At 33.3% G+C, this 24764-nt stretch overlaps 1 protein-coding gene across 2 annotated transcripts in view; it reads right to left on the bottom strand.

Moving 5' to 3' along the window:
• The window catches only part of CERT1 (ceramide transporter 1), a 130003-nt gene that overhangs the window by 47187 nt on the left and 58052 nt on the right, over nucleotides 1-24764 (bottom strand). For both annotated transcript variants that reach the window (XM_031966363.1, XM_031966357.1), the window contains exons 4-6: nucleotides 18176-18283; nucleotides 15164-15302; nucleotides 2119-2202 (exon numbers count right to left, since the gene is read on the bottom strand). In XM_031966363.1, the coding sequence (XP_031822223.1) occupies nucleotides 2119-2202; nucleotides 15164-15302; nucleotides 18176-18283 (331 nt within the window). The remainder of the gene's footprint in view (nucleotides 1-2118; nucleotides 2203-15163; nucleotides 15303-18175; nucleotides 18284-24764) is intronic.

The following is a 24764-nucleotide window of genomic DNA, read 5'->3' as shown; positions in this document are numbered from 1 at the left end:
AGTGATCCAAAATAATTTCATATAGACTTGGGATAGAAAATGCTTTTTTTTCCTATTGATTTTCCTCTTCTGATTTTTCTTTCACAATATGACTAAGATGAAAATAGGTTTAAAATGACTATATATGTATATAACCTATATTTGATTACTTGCTATCTTGGAGGAGGGAGGTAAGGAGAGAAAAAACTGGAACTCCGAATCTTAGAAATATTTATTAGAAATGAATATTGACAACTATCTTTAAATATAATTGGAGGGGAAAAAAAGAATAAGTGACTTTCTCAGGGTCACTTACATTCAGGTGCTCCATTTACTGTGCAACCTAGCTGTTCCCTTTTCCTAAAACTAATGGTCTAACCATTTTAAGTTACTGGTTCTGAATAACTATTTGCAGTCTAGCCCCTGAGGAAATGATGATTAGAAGGTTCTGGCTGGCTTTGATATAATGATTCCCATATAATTGTGTGTGTGTGTGTGTGTGAGAGAGAGAGAGAGAGAGAGAAAGAGAGAGAGAGAGAGAGAGAGAAAGAGAAAGAGCACGCATAAGGAGGGGAAAGAGAGAGAACGAACAGACAATTTTGACTAGGCATAGTTAAATCTGACCAGTATGTTTGTTGAATGTTATGAACATTATCTGTTTTTAGGCATGCAAAAAAAAAAAAAATAATAATAATAAATTTATTTGTATTTTGCAGAAGAAGCAAGAAATGCCCAGAGAAATGAAATCACTTGATCAAGTTTTCAGAATTATTAAGTAGTAAAAAGGGGTGAGAGAAATGGGAGAAAATTTAGAATTACATTCTCTTACTTCAGGTATTCCTAACAATTATAAAATCACAGTTCAAAAAAAGAAAAACTAAAAGCTAACTCAGGAAATGTTAAAAGATATGTAAATGTGAACTACCATCAACACTGAGAGAAGCCCAAAAAGTCACATGTAAAAAAGAAATATCCTAAATCTTGTATGAAGGGGAATTTTAATTCTCATAATGGAACATGTAATATTGTAATCTTTTAAGAAGCAAAAGGAATAGAAGATAGTTTAAAATGTGTTTATAAAAGCAATCTGGAGGTTCCATCTCATACATATCAGATTAGAATAGATGACAAAAAAAGCCAAATGACAATTGCTGAGTGAAGCTGTAGAAAGCAGGCACAATGATACACTAATGATAGAGCTATGAATAGGTACTTCTATTCTAGAAAGCAGTTTGGAAACAGTTCATGATCTTTCACCCAGATATAATACTGCTAGGCAAATAATCAAAGGAAAGAAAAGGAGGAGGAAAAGTTGCTTAAAGTTAAAAAAAAAAAAAAAAAAATTATAGCAATTTTTCATGGTGGCCAAAAAATATAAACTATAGGAATACTCATCAATTGGAAATGGCTGAACAAATTATAATATATTACAAGGAATTCGCTCCTCTTCCCACATACACATAGTGGTTGGATGGAAATTAATTTCTATCAAATTTTTTTTTTTAAATGGCTAACTTAGTACAAAAGCTGGTCTCCTTGCCTCAAGCCATTCCCTATTTCAACGCATCTTCCACACAGCATTAAAGTGACAATTCTACAGCATAAATCTGAAATTTCTCAATTAATTCTAGTGGCTTATTACTTTAAGGATCAAATATCAACTCCTCATTTGGCATTTAAAATCCTGCAAACCTGTTAGCTCCAACCTATCTTTCCAGTGTTATTACTCTTTTTTACTAACTCCAGCTAAATTGCATTCTTTCTGTTCCTTATACATGACATTACATCTTCTGTCTCTCATATGCTTACTCAACTTCAATTCTTAAAACCCTTATTTTCCTTCACAGCTCACCTCATGAAAACTTTTCTGATCTTTCTAGCTGCTAGTGGTTTCCCGCTACAAATTATCTTGTAATTTATTTGCATTTTAAAAATTATATTTGCAATTGTACTTGTCTTCCCTAACAGAATGTAACCTCCTTGAAGATTAAGATTATTTCACTGTTCTATATATTCCTAGCCTTTAGCACCTGATACACAGCAAACACTTTTATGTTTATGAACTGATGAACAAAAGCATCAATATACCAAGGTGCTTTTCAAAGAAAAAAAAACTGTCGACAAATTTGTGTTACTTACACTTTTCTTTATTGCCATTCGTATTATGCAATAAATCTCCATCAGTACGTGTTGTAGGAAAATCATCTTCATCATCTTCTACCACTAAACAAAACAAAACAAAATATTATACACAGATATTAAGTTTATCAAATATCATAATAATCTGGAATATATTTATTTCCAAATGCCAGATCCAACTTTGAAAGCGTTTAATATAAATATATAACTATGCCCTCCTTTTTTAAATATACTATGTGTATGTATGTGTAGGGAGGAGAAGTTCGAATTTCAATCGATTCACCCTTCTCTGACTTTTCTACAAAAGACAAGATCTTATCTCTTCAATATTTATCTTCTGCATATTTCTAAAAACATATTCCATTTCCATTATTCACAATGTTTTCTTTATATTCATCTTCCCTACTTTTATTATTTTTGGCCCAAAACATGTTATTTCTGCTACTTTTACCCAAAGCCTTATGCCTTATACCAAACTATATCATTCTTCTGGTTTTCCTTTTTAATAATGTTGTAATACTACTTCTGTGTGCTGTGCAATAAGGAACTTCATTCAACTTAAGAAAAACTCATCTAAATTATATTGTATTTGTTTATCCTAGAGCTCAACAAATCCCGAGTTCTTGGACAGTACTGGTTTAAGTGCTATTTTCCTTGTCTCCCACTGAGGAATATATTCCTGCTATTCTCAATAAAAGATATTGTTACCCTTTTCAAAAAGAAAAAGAAATTTGCATATGAGGTGGGGAAAGAAAATATATATTTAGAGGTGATAGTAGGCAGGAGCACTCCACCCATATACATGCCTCTTCCACAACAAGTATTTTCTATGCTTATATTATTATTAGTGGTGATATTTTAGGTGTGTATGTATGCACAGAGGTTGAGAATTAATTCATTTTATTTCAGAAATTTATCTCACATTTGCTCTCTCTTCCACCCCTATCACCATTACCTTGCTCAAGCTTACCTTATCCTTTTGCTTGGTTCATTCTATCATTCTCCTAACAGATCTTCTTGCTGAAAGATCATCTGATATTTACTAGCTATGTAACCTCAGGAAAATAACAACCTTCTAAATTAATTTTCTTCATCTGTAAAATAGGGATAATATTACCATTTCCTTTGTTTTTTTTTTAAATAAAGCAGTCATATGTAGCTTCATATATATTTCTAAACCTCAAAATAGGTTATATAAATAAAATTAAATATTACCACTAAATTAGTTAATTTGATCTGATTCTGCGATGTCCCATTTCTAAACCTTTGCTTACTACATCACTCAAGTTTAAAATTGAAATGTCCCCCTGACCTAATACTTTTACCTTTCCAAACTCTTTCCTTTCCCTCAAAGATTCAGTTTAGGCTCCCTTTCTATTATTTCTATTGATTCCTTCCCTGCTGCCTTCAAATATGTACACATTTTATATATCCTTCTGGGGGCAGAGAGGAGTCGTGAACATAGAAGGGAGAAATGAGACAAAAAACAAAAATAATTTTATTAGATTATACCATAACCTCAAGTTATTCTTTATCTCCCCTTTCTTTCTCAAAATCCTTGAAAAGGCCATCTTCACTTCTCTCATTCTTCAACTCTTAATAATCTACTTTTTAATATGATCAATTGATTGAAACAGTTTTCCTCAAAGTATCAATTATCTTTTAACAGACAAATCTGTTGATCATTTTCTAGTCGTCATTCTTCTCAATCTACATGCTGCACTGGAAACTGTATGCATTCTCCTTCTGGATACTCTTTCTTCTTTCTGATCTTACTTTATCACTCTACTCTTTCCTTGCCCAAGTTGACTAATAGTTCCTTCCCAGTCGCCTTTGTTGATGTTATCATCTAGGTGATAACTTCTAAATGAAGGTATTTACTCAAGGGCCTATCATAGAGTTATCTCTTCTTTACTTTCTGATGTGAACTCATCATCATCAGTTCCCATGGATTTACTATGCTGAAGACTCCCAGATCTATATAGTCAGACTCAGTCTTTTTCTCACATCAATTACATATTTTAAGAATATCTAAAATAGATACTTTTTTCTTCCACAGCTCATCATGCTCACAAACTTTTCTACTTCTATTTTTCCAGTCTTCCAAATCCATTATCTTAGCAATATTCTTGACTCCTCACTCTCAACTTATTTACCATAACCATTTAGATGTACAATCTTGTTTCTATTTCTACAACATCTTTCATATGTGACTCTTAACTACTCACCGAATTAACACCTTAATTTGACCTTCAGCACCCCTCTCCAAATTACTACAACATGGTCCTAATCAGTCTCATTTTTCTATTGACTCTAGGGTAAAAGATAAGTTACTCTAAATATACAAAAACACATCATCTCTTCTTCTCAGCTCAAGCACTACCTTCTACATAAAGTCTTTAATGATCCCCTCAACTGTTAGCTTGCTTTCTCTCAAATTGCACTACATTTAGTTGATTATTTATTTTGTTTATATTCTGCATATGGTTATATATGCCCATATTTTCTTCTCTCTCTCTGAGAATCTAGTCTTTTTTGTGAAGTTTATTCTTCATGTTTGTATCTCTAACACCTAAATGGTGGCTGGCACCTAGTAGATGGTTAGTCAATTGATTCCCTGACTCTTCTTTCCCATGTCTGATTAGATTTAGATGCTTGGGGTTTTCATTGCACCTTTATTAGTATTACCTATGTTATCTGCTGAATGTACTTATTTACCTGTGTTTAAGTCTTTGCCTCCATATGCCTAGGCTGTAGCTTATGTGAAGAAAGATTATATCTTAATCTAAACTTTGCATTTACCATAGTACTTAACACAATACTCTGCACATAGGTTTTACTTTTTTAAAAACTGCCATCTTGTTTTTTAAAATTGACTTCATTTATGAGTACATCTCTTCCCTATCATCTACCATGAGAGCTAACTTTCTGTAACAAGAGCACACAGGTTTGTTTTGAGTTTTTTTGACAAGGCAATCAGGATTAAATGACTTGCTCAGTGTCAAGTGTCTGAGGCTGCACACAGGTTCTTGAATGATTTGTTTATTTTAACAGAAGTTTAACTTTGGAAAGAACATCTCAAACCTTCTTCCATAATTCTAATTCAATGAAAAAAAATTACTGGGCAAACAGTAAGGCTTCTATTATTCTCTCTTTAATTTTTTGTTACTTGGAATACACATTATCTCTTCACCACTGTCCCTACAAAATATTTTCTATTACGTATAAGCATATTTCTATTCTTGGAAGGCCCATAATTTTAGTACTTGGTTTATGTTATCCCTGTCCACTGAGTATAATACTATAAACATCTTTGCAGACTTCAATATGCACCTTAAAACATCTTACTAATACCCATCCACAATGACCTTTGTTATCTACTATACTATTGATTATATACTAATGACAAACATGTTGTTGTACAGTCATTTTTCAGTTGTGTCTTATTCTTTGCAATCCTTTTTGGAGTTTCTTGGCAAAGATGATGGACTGGCTTGCATTTTCTTCTTCAGCTTATTTTAAAGAGAAGGAATTGAGGCAAACATGGTTAAGTGATTTGCCCACAGTCACAGAGATGGTAAACTTCTGAGGTCAGATTTGACCTTGGGGAGATTAATCTTCTACCTCTAGGTGTGCCACTCTATCTACCATACCACCTAGCTGCCCACTTAAAAGTCAATTCAATATTCTTCCATTGACTTCAGTCTCTTTACCTGTGGCCTCTTTACTACTGTGCTCCCTCCAAACTCCGTATACTTTATTCATGTCTTTAGCCTGGAAATACTGATCTCCTTCCTGGACCATGAATTCTATGACCAAATACTTTTCAACATTTCAATTTCCTTCAATCTGCAATTTTGCATAAACTTCACCAGATCAAAATGCTAGACCAGCCAATTAATAAATCTTTATTAAGCTTCTACTATGTGCCAGGCACATTGCTAAGCACTGAGGATACAAAAGGAAAAGGCAGACAGTTCCCTCAAAAAACTCAAAATTCAATGGGAGAGACAACAAGCAAACATATAAATATATAAGTTATATACAGAACAAAAAGGAAATACTTAACAGAAGGAAGGTACTAGAATTAAAAAGGATCGGGAAAGATTTCGTGGATAGGGTAGAATTTTAGTGGGAACTTAAAGGAAGTTAGGGAGGTCTGTAATTGGAGGAGAGGAAAAGAGTATTCAAGCCATGGGTTAGAGCCAAAGAGACTACCCAGAGTTAAAAAATGGAGCTTCTTGTTTGTGGAGACCAATCATTGAATAGAAAAATTTGTGTTGGAGAATAAGGCTGGAATAGTGGAAGGTTAAGTTATAAAAAGAGTTTTGAATGCAAAACAAGATGATTTTGTGTTGCATCATGGAGGTGACAGGAAGCCAATATAGTTTATTGAGTGGGAGGTTGCATGGTCGGATCTGTACTAGACTAGAGTAGGGAAACTCTTAGCAGGTGCAGGCTCCTGTAATCGTCCAGGAGTAAGCAAATAATAGCTTGTACCAGGCTGGGGGTAGTATCAGACAAGAGAAAGGAACATATTCTAGATACACTATAAAAGTGAAATGAACAGACTTTGTCAACAGATTGAGAGAATGCCCTGATATTTGGGAGTTCATAATGACATGTAGGTTGAGCCAGGGAGGACTGGATTGGATGGAGAGGTGGAGATGTTCTTCACAGAGAAATGTGTAGGGAGGAAGATTTAGGGGAAAAGATAATGAATTCAGTTCTGGACAAGCATAGTTTAATATGATTCATGGATATGCACTTTGAGATAAAGAAAGCTGGAGTTATTAGTCTAGAGATCAGCAGAGAGATTAGAACTGGATCAAAAAGATTTGAGAGCTATGAGTATAGGAGTACTAATTAAATCCAAAGGAGCTGATGAAATCACCAAATTAACTAGTGTAAAGGGAAAAAAGAGAGAGGAAGAACAGATATCTATAGGACACCCATGTTTAGCTGGCATGACACAGATGAAGATCCAGCATGAGAAGTGGTTAAGAATCAACTTAGAGAGATGCACAAAAATCCCAGAGAAAAATGAGTACCAGGAAAGGGGTATGGCAATGTCAAAAGTTGCAGAGAGATCAAGAATGAGGATTAAGAAAAGGCTACTGGATTTGGCAAATAAGAGATCACTGGTACCCTCTAGGATAGAGAGATTCCGGTAAAACATTGGGATTGGAAGTTGAACTTTAGAGTTGAGAAGAGTGAAAGGAGAAGGGGAAATACATTCTGTGGGTGGCCACCTCAAATTTAGCCACAAAAGACAGGAGAGATATGAGATGACAGCAGGGACAGGAGGATCAAGTGACTTTTTTGAGAATATGGCAGATGTGGGCAAATTTGTAGCCAGAAGACAGGGCAAGATTGAAAAGAAATGAGAGAGTGGGGACAATGGAGAAAAGGGAATTCGGGAAGGAAAAGATGCAATTATTAGGAAGAGTTAGGATAAAATATGATCACTTGTGTAGGTTTCTCTTGGCAATGAACAGGAAGACTATTTATTGGGTAGGGATAACAGAGAAGATAGTGGCAGAAGGCACCTGAGTGATATGAGATATAGAAAGGAGGAAAAGTGGGAATCCTTGTGAAGACTTTGACACAAGGCCTTTAGTTGAAGCTTGGGGGGCCATAAAAGATTTGGAAGAGAAACTATGGAGAAAAGGCTAGTGAGCTAAGAGGGGAAATGTAGAAGTCTTGTTTAGCTGCAGTGAGAGCTCAATTTGGGTTATATATCAAATCTGTAGTGAACTCAGTCAGAATGGGACTTTTTTCTCCGCCTTAACAAAGTTCTATTTATATAGGAGCAGAGAATGGTAGGAGTGAGCCAAGGGTAAAGCTTGGCACAGCATAACTGGTGATGGTATGAGTAATAACGCTCATGAGAGAAAGAGAGCGTAGAGCTGAAATGATTCACCAAAGAGTCAAGATGGAGAAACAAGGAGAGTGTTTTCTGTGTATGGAGAGTACCCTACCTTTAGAGTATGGACTTCTCCCCAAAGAATGTATGCCTATCAGCTAGAACTATTCTTTTATAATTGCTTGCTAATTTTACTATAGGTATCATCTGTATTAATTAAGACAGCTTACAATAGTCAACTAAAATTTCTGATAAATTTAAAATTTCTCTATTTGTGATACAATTGAGATACCATGATAAAATGGGAAGAATGGTGGATTTGGAAGAGAATGAAGGTTTAGTAATTACTAAGTTACCTTAGTAACTATCTGCTAAAACATGGATGGAAGGTATGACATCCAAGGCCCTTTCCAGCATAGAATCTTTTATATGCAAACATGGAACATGAAGAAAAAAATTTTTTTCAGCAAGTCTAAAATGTCCACCAGATGGAGACATTTCCTAATAGATACACTATCCTTTTCCAGACAAGGTTTTCTTTAATTTGAGAAGAATCTATTAAGTAACTGTGTTTATAAGCACTAGTGAAAATTTTTATTTACTTTGAGAACTTTTATCTTCTGCAAAAGTGTGTGCTATTCAAAGGCAAAGTGCCTCGCCAAAAAAGAAAAGAAAGGAGGAAGAAAATTACCTGTGTTGTTATAAAAAGAAATTGTGGTCGGATCACTTGCGTTTAGTCACACAGATAATAAGTGTCAAGTATCTTTTAAAGCAGGATTTGAACCACCTAGCTGACCCCATCTTTTTTTCCCCCAATTTTAAAGCTCTTTTCATTAGGTTTACAAGACTTAAAACAAATATATTGTTACCAGCTCTCCTTACATTCATTGCATCCTTAGCCAAGAGGCTGTCATTTCTATATTTTAAACTGTGGTCCAGAAATATAAAGTTTTTTGTCATATATAACTATTTTAATCAGATATTTAGTTCCCATACTCTTCAGCATCCATTGGCTTTGATAGGCAGCATTGATAAAAAAGAAAAAAAAAAAGTTATATTCCTACAGTTTTCAATTTTTTGTAAAACTTTATAATCTTTGGCAGTATCTTCTGCCAACCTTCAGTTGGTTGTTTGGTTTTTTAATTGGTGGGATCATTAAGTTCTTATAAATTACCATATTTCATTAGCAGTCTTCCATTTGGACTAGTATTAGAAAGTTCTTGGTCACAAGAACTGGAGAAATTCTAGACATGACAAATCAACAGTGCCAAGTCTTAAGGAATAGCAAAGTAGGCCAGTAAGTGGTTCACAGAGTTTATTGTTCAGTCCTTTCAGTGATATCTAACTCTACAGGACCGCATATGGGACGTTTTGGCAAATACTGAAATGATTTGCCATTTCCTTCATCAGCTCATTTTACACATGTGATAAAACTGAGGCACGCTGATTTGTTCAGAGTAATATAGATAATACATGTCTTTAAAAACATCCCACTTTTATATGGGGAGAAAGGGTGCCTTAGCTCCAAGTCTTTTATAGTCCTTTTAAGTGATATTCTTCTATTCAGAAGCTTCTAACATATAGAAAAATTCTCTGTTTCATCTGATCATTTTTGTACTTCTTTTTACAATGGAGCACCACTTGTTTGTTTTTTTGCTTATAGGCGCTCTTCATCATTATTTTTAGATAATCTGGAGTGTAGAGGATCATTCCTCAAACCTTTTCAATTTGTCTTCTAACAAAATGATTGTGGTTGACAAGTTCTAATATAGTATTTGAGCTGTCATCTATTAGCTCCTTTTATTATATGAACAGTCCACCTCCTCTTCCAAATGAACACTTTGAAATTTTTTATGTATGTGTGTATATGTACGCATATAGAAAATTTCAAAATATTCTCTCTCTTTCTAGACAGAGGTGTGTGTGTGTGTGTGTGTGTCTAATAGCTGATACACATACACACATATATATCAATGCTATAGCTTACAATCAATCAGTTTGTATGTATCTCTATTACTTGTTGGGTGATGAATAATTATGATTCTCTGTAGACTTTAACAATTTATGATTAGAAACCAGACAGCATCATCAGAACAATAATGTTGCTAAAGAAGATGAAGCTGTATGTGAGGCAGTAATGTGGGATCAGTAAAAGTATGAACAATAGGCATTTTTCATCTTTTGGGCTTTTCCTATGTGTCTTGACCTTCTGATTGATCTTCTTTAGTGAATTCACTAAAAAGTCATTGTGGAATTTTATAATCTGCATCATCATTCATAAACAAGACATCTAAAGGAACTCATGTTTTAGACAGAATAATCCTTCAATTTGAACTACATGTATAATATCTTCCATGACAATGGTAAGAAATTATCTCCCTGTTTCATGACAACACTGATAATTGGAGGATTACTGAACCAAATCTATCAAAATTATCTTGTAGGCTGCTACATCTATCAAGCAATTGTGAGAGAAATATGAAAGCCATCTTTTTAAAGAGCACTCTTAAGAGTGAGTTTTGTTCTACTAAATCAATTTTTTATGATCAATAAATTTTCACTTTTCAGTCATTTTTGCAACTGTAAAAATATGTATGGTTGACTGAAGAAAATTCTTGCAAAAGTTCCATTTTTTTTTTTAAACCACTGTTTCATTGAAAATATATTACATCATTTACTGCCTGTTACCTTGGACAATTCACCTAATTTCATGGGTTTTAATGTTCTCATGTAAGAAATGCGGTTACAGGAGTGTGGTGGGGGGATGGATTCAGTGACCTCAGAGTAACCTTAAAATGTGTAGAGATTATCCTCAAGGTTTTCATAATAACAATACTGATGAATAATTAATTATTGATTATTCTCAACAATTTTTTTGTAATAATACCATTTATTTATTTTTTCCAATTATTTGGTATCTTTTCTGGTTTTTGGATATCCTGAAAATTGATCCCTCATCATTTTTTGCTTATGTAGCCTCTACTAAGAAATGTCCTTATGTTCTGCTCCACATACTCGGCCTGAATGCATTTTTTTAAGTGCCATTTTAACTTCTTGCTATGGTAATTCTACTAAAAAGGTGATAAATTTAAATTAGTAGTTACCCAGGCAGACCTGCTGCATTTTTTGTTTAAGTACATATTGCAAATGTTGACAACAGTCTCATCTGCATAGAAGATGGTTCTTACGTATGCAAATTCATATTATGCACGCACATCTGACTTTACATAAATTCTGAAAGAAATCTGCATTTCAAAAAAAAAAAAAAAACCACTACCAAAATATCTGTTAACCAAGGATGCAATGTACACATGCATGTACCTCAAACACCCCCACCCCCACCCCCACCCCCACCTTTAGATCAGGAATTGCCTTTTACTTTTGCTAAATCACTCAACCCCCAGACCCATGTCAGACACATGAAAGATGTTTAACATTTTACTGCAACTAATTTCGATTCCAAAACTGAAATTATGATAAAAATGGTGTTTGAATATTGTAACAACTGTTGGAGAAAAAGACAAAATCAATACTCACTGATTCCAACATAAAATATTCAATGATAAAGATATATTTTTTAAAATTGCTGTGGAGGTGTATACTCAAACCACAACTGAAGTGTACCCAAGGTAATTTTTCGTAATGTATCTGATCTGAGCAAAATCTCAAAAACAAAAAAACTTTTAATGGATTCACATTCCCCCCCAAATCAAATACAAACTCTTTAACCTGATATTTCAACTCTCCACAATCTGACACCAATTTATTCATCCAACTCTTACAACATATTACTACTCTTAAATCACTATTTCAGAAAAGCTGGAATCCTTTCTACTCTCCCATCTTTCTCCTCCCAACTCACATTGTGAATTTATTTTGATCTGAAATAATCTGCCTTTACTTTAATTCTCTTTTCTGAAACCTTTCATTACCTCTTCAATAAAACCTTTCATAGTTCAATATTCTTAAAATTATTCTGCTACTTTGACCTCTCCTACAGGTTATAGGTTGCTATTTTTCTAGAACTACTAATTGCACATATTAGATCACCTCTCCCCTAGGCTGAGTTACAACAAGGCTAGAGTTATTTCATGTAGCATATCATGAGAAGGAGTTTCTTAACTGAGTTACAAAATATGAGGAAGAAGGAAAGGAAATGACATTACCTCCACCTATTGAAATAATTCCTACCTTTTAAAATTCAGTTCTAAGGTGACACATTTAACAACAAATCTTTGATGATTTTACCTAGAGAGAAATTGTCTTTTCTTAGCTCACTTTTGGCATTTTATACCAAAACTAAATGTGCCATTATGAATTATAATACCTCATGTTTTCCATTCTAGATTGTAAGATCTAAGAAGTTAAGGGCTATACTATATTCTCAACTATATCTTTCCAGTTCCTACCTAATATATGTAAGTCATTTAAAAATGTGTTGAAATAATTTATGTCAATATCTAAGCTGTATATGAATTACACAATTAAAATGACTTGTTTATATAGCTAAAGGAATATAAAATTGTGTGTACCATTTGACCCAGCAATAATACCACCACTAGGTCTGTATCCCAAAAAGATATTTAAAAAAAAAAAAAAAAAAAAAAAAAGTGAGGGGTGGAGAAGACGCTAACTGCAGAAAAAATACTTATATAATATAAGCTCATTCTGTGTGGGCAAATGGAGGAAATGAGCATCAATCAGAGCATGGTTAAACAGATTGCAACTGATTAACACTGTGCTACAAGACATGATAACCAGAATGATTTTAGATAAACCTGAAAAGATTTAATGAACTGATACAAAATGAAGCAAATAGAAGCAAAAGTAAGAACAATTACCATAGCTAGCATCTAAGAAAGACTTGGCTATTCTAATCAAGAAAATTCTGAAGAACAAAAAATGCTATACACATTAAGAGTCTCCATGTAGACTGGGTCATACTTTTTCTACTTTCATTATCTTTTGGGGGTTTATTTGTATTTTTTTTGGTTATTTTCTTGGAATACATGGCTAATATGTATTTGGAACTCAAAATTTTAAAAACCAAATGTTAAAAAAAATTTGTATACATAATTTGAAAAAAAATATAAAAAATATTTTAAAGGAATGGCTAGTTTATGGCTTATCTATTAGATATAATGGGGCAATCAATTTTAGTTATATAATCCTTTTAAAACTTGAGATGTTCAGCTATTTTTCAGTTATGTCAGAGAGACTTACATGAACTGATGCTGAGTGCAATGAGCAGGATCAGGAGATCATTATATATGTCAACAACAATACTATATGATGATCAATTCTGATGGATGTGGCTATCTCCAGCAATGAGATGAACCAAATCTGTTCCAATAGAGCAGTAATGAACTGAACTAGCTACACCCAGGGAAAGAACTCTGGGAGATGACTATGAACCATTACATAGAATTCCCAATCCCTCTATTTTTGCCCACCTGCATTTTTGATTTCCTTCACAGGCTAATTGTACACTATTTCAAAGTCCAACTTTTTGTACAGCAAAATAACTGTTTGGACATGTATACATATATTGTATTTAACTTATACTTTAACATATTTGAAATGTATTGGTCAACCTGCCATTTGGGGGAAGGAGTGGGGGGAAGGAGGGAAAAAGTTGGAACAAAAGGATTTACAACTGGCAATGCTGAAAAATTACCTATGCATATATCTTGTCTATATTTTCTTGGAATACATGGCTAATACGCAAATGTGTTTTGCATGACTGCAGATGTAGAATCTGTATCAAATTGCTTGCCTTCTCAAGGAAGGGAAAAGAGAGAGAGAATTTGGAACTCAAAATTTTAGAAACCAAATGTTAAAAAAAATTTGTATACATAATTTGAAAAAAATATAAAAAATATTTTAAAGGAATGGCTAGTTTATGGCTTATCTATTAGATATAATGGGGCAATCAATTTTAGTTATATAATCCTTTTAAAACTTGAGATGTTCAGCTATTTTTCAGTTATGTCAGAGAGACTTACATGAACTGATGCTGAGTGCAATGAACAGGATTCAGGAGATCATTATATCTGTCAACAACAATACTATATGATGATCAATTCTGATGGATGTGGCTATCTCCAGCAATGAGATGAACCAAATCTGTTCCAATAGAGCAGCAATGAACTGAACCAGCTACACTCAGGGAAAGAACTCTGGGAAATGACTATGAACCACTACATAGAATTCCCAATCCCTCTATTTTTGTCCACCTGCATTTTTTATTTTCTTCACAGGTTAATTATATACTATTTCAATGTCTGATTCTTTTTGTACAGCAAAATAACTGTATGGACATGTGTACATATATTTTAACATATTTAACCTGTATACCTGTACTGGTCAACCTGCCATCTGGGGGGGGAGGGGGGAGGGGGGGCCCCCGCAGGTAAAGAGAGGGAAGGGAAAAATTGGAACAAAAGGTTTTGCAATTATCAATGCTGAAAAATTACTCTTCCATATATCTTATAAAGAAAAAGCTATAATAATAATTTTAAAAAGAAAAAATTCCATACCATTAAAGAGTAAAATATGCAGCAAAGAATTTCATAAGAACAAGAAGAGAATTATCAGGAAAGCCACTTATACAATTAAATTACTATTATTTATTATGTTATAGCGCTAGGAATTCCAAAGTTCATTCTAATTAACAGTTGTCAGTTTGTCAGAATGAAATCTACTAATAAAGTAAATAATTTGATGGGTAGACAAATTACCAAGTTGCTTTTCATTGAGGCAACACACGATTAACTTTTTTCCCCCAAGGGTCAAAGGCCCATGATATTGGAAAAAATTCTTTAACCTGTATCTAGAATAAGCAATTCACAATAATTTGATAAATCTAGACTTCCATGGCAATATAATTTTAAAATCAATTAAATATACCATTTCCAAAAGGCTAAACACTAAACTTGTATGAAATCGGGTAAATTAAAAATTCTGTCATGTGATAGGTGGATCATGAAATATCAGAAAAGTGCATTTATAATAAAGATGCTTTAAAAAGTCTTATTTGGAATTATGCTATAAATGTGGCTATAGCTCCTGATTTTGACAATTACCTTAAAAATGAAAATTCCCTTTTCTTTAGAGCAACTGGTTTTTAATGAATGCATGCTATAAGCAGAAATAGGGGTCAGCAATTGTCTAATTAACCTTTATCCCTCTGAAGTTCATCCTTGGAAACTGCATCTGCACAGGCATCAAAGTACTTCTGTAGAGTATCAACTTGTCTACATAGGATGTCTCTAAAGGTTTCCATTTCAGCCAATTTCTCACGCAAACTGTGGCCTTTCTGGGAGAAAAAAAAAAAGACAAAACAGAAGGGAATGAGCAAAAAATAATCCACATGTAGTAATCGTGCCTATTTTAGTGACCTTTCATAACCCTACTTCTTGTATGCTGTGTTTTTTCTTATTAAAAAGAAGTTGTCTTGTTCTTATCAGAGCTAATCCTTGTAAATGTACTCCTGATTCCAGTTTCTTTCTAGAGTTTGTCTACTGATCGTCCCTTCTCATCACTGATCTCTATTCACTTGGTTCCTTGCCTAAAATGACAAAGATCTGTCCCCCTCCCTGCCCCTAACAGAAAACAAAATTTAAAATTTTAAAAAAAAAAAAAATTAAGTAAAAAGATAAAAAATGTAAATAAAAAACAAAAACCTTTATTTGTTTCTCCCTTCCTTTCAAACTATCCCCAATATGATTCTTCCCCTTCATGGCAAAATTAGAAAACATTCTACTCCAGCTTTATCTCCCACTTATATCTAGTTCCCTTATAATTTGGCTTCTGACCTCACCAACTCAATGAAATTGTACTTTCCAAAAATAATGATTTCTGATTTGCTAAATTCTAAGACCTTTTCTCATTCTTTGTCATTTTTAAATTCTGCCTTGTGTCACTATTGATTATCCCTTCTTCCTGGATACTTTCTAAGTTTTCTTAATGATGTCCTCTTCTAATTGTTCTACATTCTTTTTAAAAGCACTATTTCTCATTCACTTTTTTAGTATCAATATTAACCCATGTCCCACTCTCCATCCACCCCATCCCCATTCCAGAAACAGCTGACTTGAAACTGAATGATTGATCCTTGAAGTGTGATCAACCTGGCACATATAAACAATGTAGGTCCCAATTTTAAAAGGGAAAAATGCTGTTTTGACTTTAAAATTCCTTTTTTTTAAATATGGAAAAAGGAATGAAGTTTAAACTGTACTTTTTAAAAGTTGGATTAAAAATCATTGGATGTAACATGGCAAATGAAAAAATAGAAGTACAGAGAAGACACACAAAAGAAAATATTTTAGCCAAGTTATCAAAATTCCTCAAAGCCATGGATCATGGAATTTTGGGGGGTATTTTCAATTGCAAAACAATAATAACCTATCAGGTAATCACAAAATAAGCATCAAAAACCTTGAGTTACAAACTCAAGTGGACATCAAGTCCAAACTCATCATTTCCACATGATGAACTGACATTTCAAGGCCACATAGGGGCTGAGCTGATAATCAAGCACAGTCTTTTGAGTCCAAAGCTAAACCTCTGATCATGGCACCAGCTTAGGGAAAAAACCTACTGTGAGTGCAGAGCAGAGGCAGCAAACTCACAACAACATCCCATCCCAAAAGAACCAAATAACTGGGAAATGTTTAATGAGTCAAAAATAAAATAAAATACAATATAAATAATGGAAATTTGTGGTTTTCCAAATCATTCTTTGGCTTGTAGGATGAGTTTAGATGAGGTTACTTTTACCACGGAAAAACCAGGAATGTCCAATGGCTTCAGTGGGCCCAAGGAATAAGAGTAATGACAAACTGACCATAGTACTACATGACATTTTATAACCATATTTTATCTCCAAGAAATGACTTCTTTCATACATGGACACTGTTTACAACTCAGATGAATCAGATAATTCTTTATTCAAATGGTATCCAATATTACTGTATGTTTTAAGCACGTAAATTACTTGGTAATTTTCCAGATTAATTTCATAGTTCCAACAGCCAATTTCACAAATTGGTTATTTCTTAGCATGAAATTATTGGATAGTAAATTATCCTTGATATCAGCAAATTTCTCCCAAATAAGAAACGTTATCAAAAATAGATTTCAACTATTTGTTTAAGTAAAAAACAAATTTTCCTCAAGTTACGTATTCTGACTTTTCTACACCATTTTGAATAAAAATGTTTTAGTTATAAAATGTGATGCTACTGTTTTTTACAATAGATTTCCTTTGTGTCGGTATGAAAAATAATGGTTTAATTTGTTCCTTTCTTTTAGTCAATGAATGTAAAAAGATGAATCACCCTGCGTGGTTAGTTTGATTACTCCTTAGAAATAAGATATCCTTTACATATTCACAAAAGTTACTACTTTGCTGTAAGAATTTTATTTATGTTTTACTTATCTTAAGGAACTTGTCAGTTCTTCTACATCTATCACAAACATGTACTTCATAATTTATTTGGAATTTATATTTATTTTGACATTAGCATCATCCATCATACCAACAAATCTTACTTTCCAGCAATTAAGACCTGGCTATTACCAAGTATTGATGATATCAAAAAGAAATTTAACTAGTTAATGAGTATGTGATCATTTGAGAACTATTTATAAAATTTCTTTTTAAAAGGCTGCATGAATTATACCTGAAAATAGATTAACTATCATTAGAAATTATAACCTGCATTCTTCTGATACCCAAGCCTTTTTAGGTCTTAAAAAACAAATTTAGAAAATTTAGAAAATAATGAAACATGAAAAAAATCATTCAAAAATGATGTAAAGAGATAAAATAAGCTGATTTTTATCTACTGTGTATGGAATATTTTATCTTTTCATTTTTTTTTAGGGGCAAGAGAAGAATAATATTTTTGGAATATTTGTGGCAGAATTCTGACTCATTTATCTTGCAAAACAATGTCATATTAGTAAGATCCCTTTTTTCCAACTACTTATTGCATGCTCTATATGTACAAAATAAAATTTAATGTTGTCAAATTATTTGGAAGATAAATATTGTAATTGTGTTGGTCCTAGCTCACCCTTCATTCTGACATGAATTAGTCTTTCTATTATTAAGGCTAAAAGGTTTAAGATCTTTATTTTTTATTTATGTTTCATTCTTTTAAATTATTTGTAACAACTAACCTTGAATGATGAAGTAGATGTGGCTGAATACCCACTTGCTCCTGACACAAGTGATACCATTGAGCCATGTCGCCGTAAGCTCGATTCTGATCCATAACCAGATTCAGTCTAAAAAAGAAATTACAGATAATTTTCCCAGTGCAAACAAACTCAATGAATAAAAGCAATTTTCCTTTTAAAAAAATAGCTTATGGGTTAAACAATTTCAAGCAACAGCTAAATGATTTAAGCTGCATCTGCAAACTTAATATACCTCTGAATGTTTTTAGGAAAAGATGGGATATTGCTCATTCTAATGTTCAAAAATGGGATAAAAACTCTGACATTTCCAAAAAATTTTCAAAATACATAATGGATAATTTAACAATAACATTAAAGAATCTGATTTCACTTTTATTATTCAAATTCTTAATACTTAGATCTATGATCTTATTAATTTGGGGGTTTCTTCCACCAATTCAAGTCACAATCCGTCCATGCCTGTCTTCTGCACAATTCCAGTCCATGTCCTCTCAAAAGTTTGCTACAAAGATCACCCTAAATTCTATTCTCTCTCATCTCTTCCATCAGATTTCCCTCGGTCTCCCCCCATTTTCCAATCTATGGGACCCTTTTTTGTAGCCTGTAAATATAAACTAAGTTTCCCCGATTCTTTAAAAAAAAAATCTAATTAAATGCTATTATTAACCCCACAAACTTATAGGAAAATCTGCACAGTACTAAGTACCAGTGCCTGGCACACATCAGGCACTTAATAGATGCTTGTTCCCTTTCCATGCCCTGTATCTCTCCTCTTCTTAAAATCCTTAAAAAAGCCTACATTTGGCACCTCTATTTCCTCTCAACGCTTCCAAAGATCTCTTAATCACCAAATATAATGAAACTTCTCAAAACCTCTACACCTTATAACACTACTGACCACCTAGTTCTTTTTGGTAACTCTCTCTTCTGAAAAAAAAAAAAAAATTTTTTTTTTTTTAAACATTCCTTACCTCTCTTGACTTCTCTTCAGATTCTTTTATTGGAGCTTCATCCATGTCATGCCACCTAACTACAAGTGTTCCCCAACATTTTATCCTGGGCTCTCTCTTATTTTTACACTTTTTTTACTTGACCTCATCTGCTTGCAATTTTCTCTGGATTGGTAACTCTGAGACCCATATATCTATCTTCAGTCTCTCATCTAAGCATCAATTCTAGATTACCACACTATCTAGATACTTGCATTTTTAGGGTTTCTTTTCACCTAAGAAATTTTTACATGACCCCAGATACATATGTACATAAAATAGGTATATAAATCAAACATTTACTAATAATAAATCAAAGAAATTTATTTTAAAACAATTCATTGGTATACATACAGTTTTGTCATTATTGAATAGGAAAATAAATTTGCATACTAATGAGATGAACTATTTTTACATAAAAAATTAAATCTTGGCAGAATATTTGATATTGCAGAACACAGAACATTCTGAAAACCTTTTATTATTGACAATTTTTTTTCACAGCCCAACATTCAGTTTTTCTTAAACATTACTCCATTTCATATTCCAAAACTTCATTTTTATTTGCTACTAATACACTTGGAATGCTATCCCTACTTACCTATGCTTTTAAAAATCCCTGATTTCCTTCAAGACAGCTTAAACAGTGCTTTCTTCATAGGGCCCTTCTAGCTGACACCTCCCACCTTTCCTTTAAAACTACTTTATAAAATTGAATTTGATCTTGTATAAATCTGTGTTCTTATTAGAATACTATTTTGTTGGGGGAGCATAACCATTTCCTGTTTTTACTTTGTATCCTGAACACTTTTGCACAGGGTCTAACACACAGTAAACTTTTAATAAAGATTAATATTAAACTACCTACTTTATAAAGTACATATTATGATAGGCCCTTATTATCTGAACTATAAAATCTAGTCTGTCACCTTATTTTAGTCAGCTACTAAGGAGGGGCCTGCAGAATATTTTCCCATGGGCAACTTAGATGTTTGTTTTTGGCTGTTTAGGAGGAATAAGTAGCACTTCGGAGCAAGGAGCACTTTCACTTAGGGCTGAAGAAGTAGGCCACTACAGTTGGGGAAGATTCATTTGGCCATGGTACAAAGCTGGTCTCAGATAGTTGGCTAAACTCAGTTATCAATTCCTTACACAAGGTAAAGTTTAGTCATAATAAATGGAAAAAAATAGATTATAAAATAACTTTGGTCAAAGCTGTGTGGGCTGTTTGATTGGAATTCATCAAATTATATCATTAAGCACTTACTGGAAATTGTGGTGGGTATGGGGATTTACCATTTAATGGGGGGTGTGGGGGTGGGAAGAAAGAAATTTGGAACCAGTGAACTAGGAAAGGACCTCTCTCCCACCCACAGGTATCCTATTGCCCATGTTTTCAAGAACTATACTAATGAAGACTAGTGGCTGATTTAGTCTCTTTCCTATCTCAGAAATCAGAATTATGCTACTTTTGACTCTTGATTTTATTGAAAAAAAAAATACTATACATGAGTTCCTTCTTCTCTAATTTTCACCATCTCAAATACTCTTAACATTACCCAACATTACTCTTTCTTCCTTTTCCCCTAACTCTGACAAAGAAGTAATTCTACTCTTTGCCAAGGCTAACCCCAAAAGGCTGCACAGATGAACTTGATCCCAACAACTTCCAGTAGCTGTATCCTCAATCATCAATCTTTTTCATGATTTCAAAAAAAAACTTTACTGAATTCTATTGTCTATTCTTCCTTCCTCTGCAACTTTTCCTCCACTTGATGCAATATAGATTTCAATTTCATCACTTGACTGAAACCTTCCCTCAAAAATTTCCAATTCCCTCTTCATTGTAAAATCTCTCAATCCTATCTGCTACATTTGTTAGTGTATAACCACCCTTATTCTTCTGAATTATTGCTTTTCTACCTAGACTTTTGTGACATTCTTCTTTCTTGGTATGCTTTTTATTTAACTGCTCCTCATCCTCCTTTCCTGGCTCATCAGCACCATTATATTTCCTTTACTGATGGTATTGGTTGTTCCTTCTCTCTTGTTCTCCTCCCCAAGCTCTTCCAGATCTACATCAAACGATACTATTCTCCCTCAGACACTGTTTTGTATGTATGTGTGTATGTGTACAGACACATAGTACTTTATATTTAAGCAATATAAATTTTCATATATACTTGTGTCCAACATTATAATGCATATTCACGACCAGTACAAGGATTGTTTTAATGGATATATTTCTATCCTTAGTGCCAACTAGTGACTGGCACCCAGTAGGCAATTAATAAATACCTGCTTATTGATTAATACTGTGTCTGTGACTAGTTCCTTTCCCTATTGCTATGTCTCTCTTGAGTCTTTTATTTGATGATCAAATTTTCTGTGCAGCTTTGATCTTTTCATCAAAAATGAGTGAAAATCCCCTATTTCATTGAAGATCCATCTTTCCCCCTGAAAGATTGGTTTTGCTGAGAAGTTGATTCTTGATTGTAATCCCACCTTCTCTGCCTTCCATATTATATTCCAAGCTCTTCAATGCTTTAAAGTGGACTTTCCTAAGTGCTGGGTAATCCCAATTATGGTTTCTTGATGTTTTAATTGTTTCTTTCTAGCTGCCTGCATTAATTTCTCCTCAAATTTACTTTTAATATTCCTTGGAATTTTCATTTGGGGGTCTCTTTCAGAAAGTGCTCAGTGGATTCTTATAAGATTATTTGACCCTCTGGTTGAGTTTTTCCTTGATGATTACTTGAAAGATGTTATTCAAGTTCTTTTTTTTTCCCCACTGTGGCTTTCAGTAGTTCAACAATTCTTAAGATTATCTCTCTTGGATCTATTTTCCGAGTCAGTTGTTTATCCAATGAGGTAGTTTATATTTTCTTTAATTAAAAAAAAAAACAAACCAATTGGGGGTGGGGAGGGGTGGGTTGTTTGACTAATTCTCAATATTCTCATTGAGTCATTTACTTCCATTTCTCCAATTATACTTTTCAGTCAACTATTTTCTTCAGTTAGCATTTTTTACCTCTTTCTGCAATTTGGCCAATTTACTTAAAGGAATTGTTTTATTTAGTGAACTTTTTTTTTCCATTTAACCAATTCTATTTTTCAAAGAGTTGCTTTCTTTTTCTATTTCACCAAATTTATTTTTTAAGAGATTTTCTTCAATTTCTTTCTTAAGCTGTTGATTCTTTCCCCCAAATCTTTCATACTTCTGTGTAGCATTCATTTCTTTTTCCCACTTTTCTTCTTTCTTAAGATCTTTTCTGAACCATTGCAAACAGCCTTTTAAGCTGGAGACAATTTAATGTCCTCTTTCTGAAGTATCACCTTAAGATTATCTGCCTCTGCTGTCCTCTTCTGGGTTTATGTTCTGGCCTTCCCTGTTTCCATAGTAGCTTCTTAGGGTCAGAGCTCTTTTTGCTTTTTTGCTCATTTTAAAAAATTGAGCTCTGTTCCTAGTGCATATAGGAAATTGTCCCAATCTCTTTTGCAGGGGGACAGAGGTCGTTTTCTCTGTCTGTGCTGGGCTGAGGCTGGGACTAGGACTGGTGGTGCTACAGGCTTTCCCACTGTGCTGAATGGGTCTGGCCAAGTCCTCCTTGTTATGCTAGGATTTGGAGGTTCAGAATTTACTTTTTGTAGTTGTGTTGGAGGTCTCACAACTGGTCTGCTGATTCACTGGCCTATTGAACTTGAACAGAGTAACCAACACTGCTATATGTTGGTTAAGAGCCTCCTGCTAGATTACCCCCATCAAGCACCCCAAACTGGGCCTTTCTATACTGTACCTGCACTAGGCCAAATTTCCCCGTGCCCAATGAGATAGACGTTTTCTGAAGTGCTTACAAGATATCTTAAGCTGGAAAAATATTACACTTCAAATGTTTGTTGGTTCAGTCACTTCAAAATCTGTTTCAGAGATTTGAGCTACTATGGATTCTAAGGGAAGCTGAGGAGAGCTCAGGCAATATCCTGCCTACTCTTGGCTCCACGCCAAACTGTATTCTCAATGGGGAGAGAGGGAAGGAGTAGAGAATTAGGATTTTTTTAAGACTTTAAAAAAGTAAAGGCTGGAAATTACTTTTACATGTACCTGGGTAAAAAATAAAATGCTAAAAAAAAAAATTTAAATAAAAAAATTTTAGGAGAATGAGGTAACTTCTTACTTAGAAAAGAATTAAGTCAATGACTGATATTTGATTTTTTTTTCTCTTTTTACTGCTTACAAAATATTAACTAACTAATCATTACTAACTAGTAATCAAATTACTTTCACTCCCTTATCTGCAGCACAGTACAATAAATGTTGCAAATAAGAGACATAAAAAGACTATTTTATGTTCAAGATGCAATACATTTTAAAATATATTTTTATAATTTAAAAAAATTGAAGATGTATAAAACAAAACTTTAGGTAAATGAAACATTCATTTAAATACAATAGCTTAATCCCATCACATGGAGCTCATATTTCAAGTTTTCATAATTTTCATAATTTATACTATAAAATATACAATATAATGAATATTCTCATAGTGAATGTAAAATCTCAGTTAGATTAATTGCAGACAAGAAACTCTTCTTTAGATATGCCAAGTTCCAAGTGAAACTTAAGCATCATTTTTGAAACACCTTGGGAACTGATACCCAAGCTAAGAAGTAGCACTAACCATGCGAAAGGCAATGCTATTATCCCGAAGAGCAAATATAAATGAACAATTTAAGCAAAAAATGTCACTTGACTTATTTTCCACAGTTTTTCAAAATTTTCTAAAGTCCTTTTGGACTAAGTCCTTCATGATCAATAGTTTTCTCTTTATATCTCTATTACTTTGAAATTTTAACAGACAATTTTTTTGTAAATGTATATCTTTAAATATAATTGGAAAAATAAAATTATCAATATCCATTTTTATAAGATTTTGTGTTTCAAATTTTTGTCTTTTCTCTGTTACTTCATTCTGCATTCAGACTCCATAGTTCTTTCTCTGTATGTGAATACCATTTTCCATCGTGAATCTTTTGGAATTTTCTTAGAAATACTGCTGAGAAGTCTCTCATAGTTGATTATGTCACAATGTTGTTATTACTATATACAATGTTGTCCTGGTTCTTTTCATTTCACTCTGCATTAGTTCATGTTTTTCTGAAATTCGCCTGCTCGTCATTTTTTATAGTATTCTATCATTATGCACTATAATTTGTTCATCCATTCACTTATTGATGGGCATCGCCTCAATCTCTAATTCTTTGTTAACACAAAAAGACCTGGTGTAAATATTTTTATAGATGTAGACCGCTTTCCCTTTTTTATGATCTCTTCTGGATACAGACCTATTAGTGGTATTGCTGGATCAAAGGGTATGATGCACTGATATATAACCCTTTGGGTATAGTTTCAAATTGCTTTATAGAATAGTTCACACCCCCACAAATAACAGCAAATTGGGTAGTATAGTGCATATGTACATTCACACAAAATACAAATGATTTCCTGGTTCTGCTTATTTCATTTAGCACCAATTCATGTAAGTCTCTCCAGGCCTCCCTGAAACCATCCCCCTAATCAT

Source organism: Sarcophilus harrisii, chromosome 1 (assembly GCF_902635505.1).
Source record: "Sarcophilus harrisii chromosome 1, mSarHar1.11, whole genome shotgun sequence".
NCBI lineage: Eukaryota > Metazoa > Chordata > Mammalia > Dasyuromorphia > Dasyuridae > Sarcophilus > Sarcophilus harrisii.
This window is presented reverse-complemented; position numbering and strand designations above follow the sequence as displayed.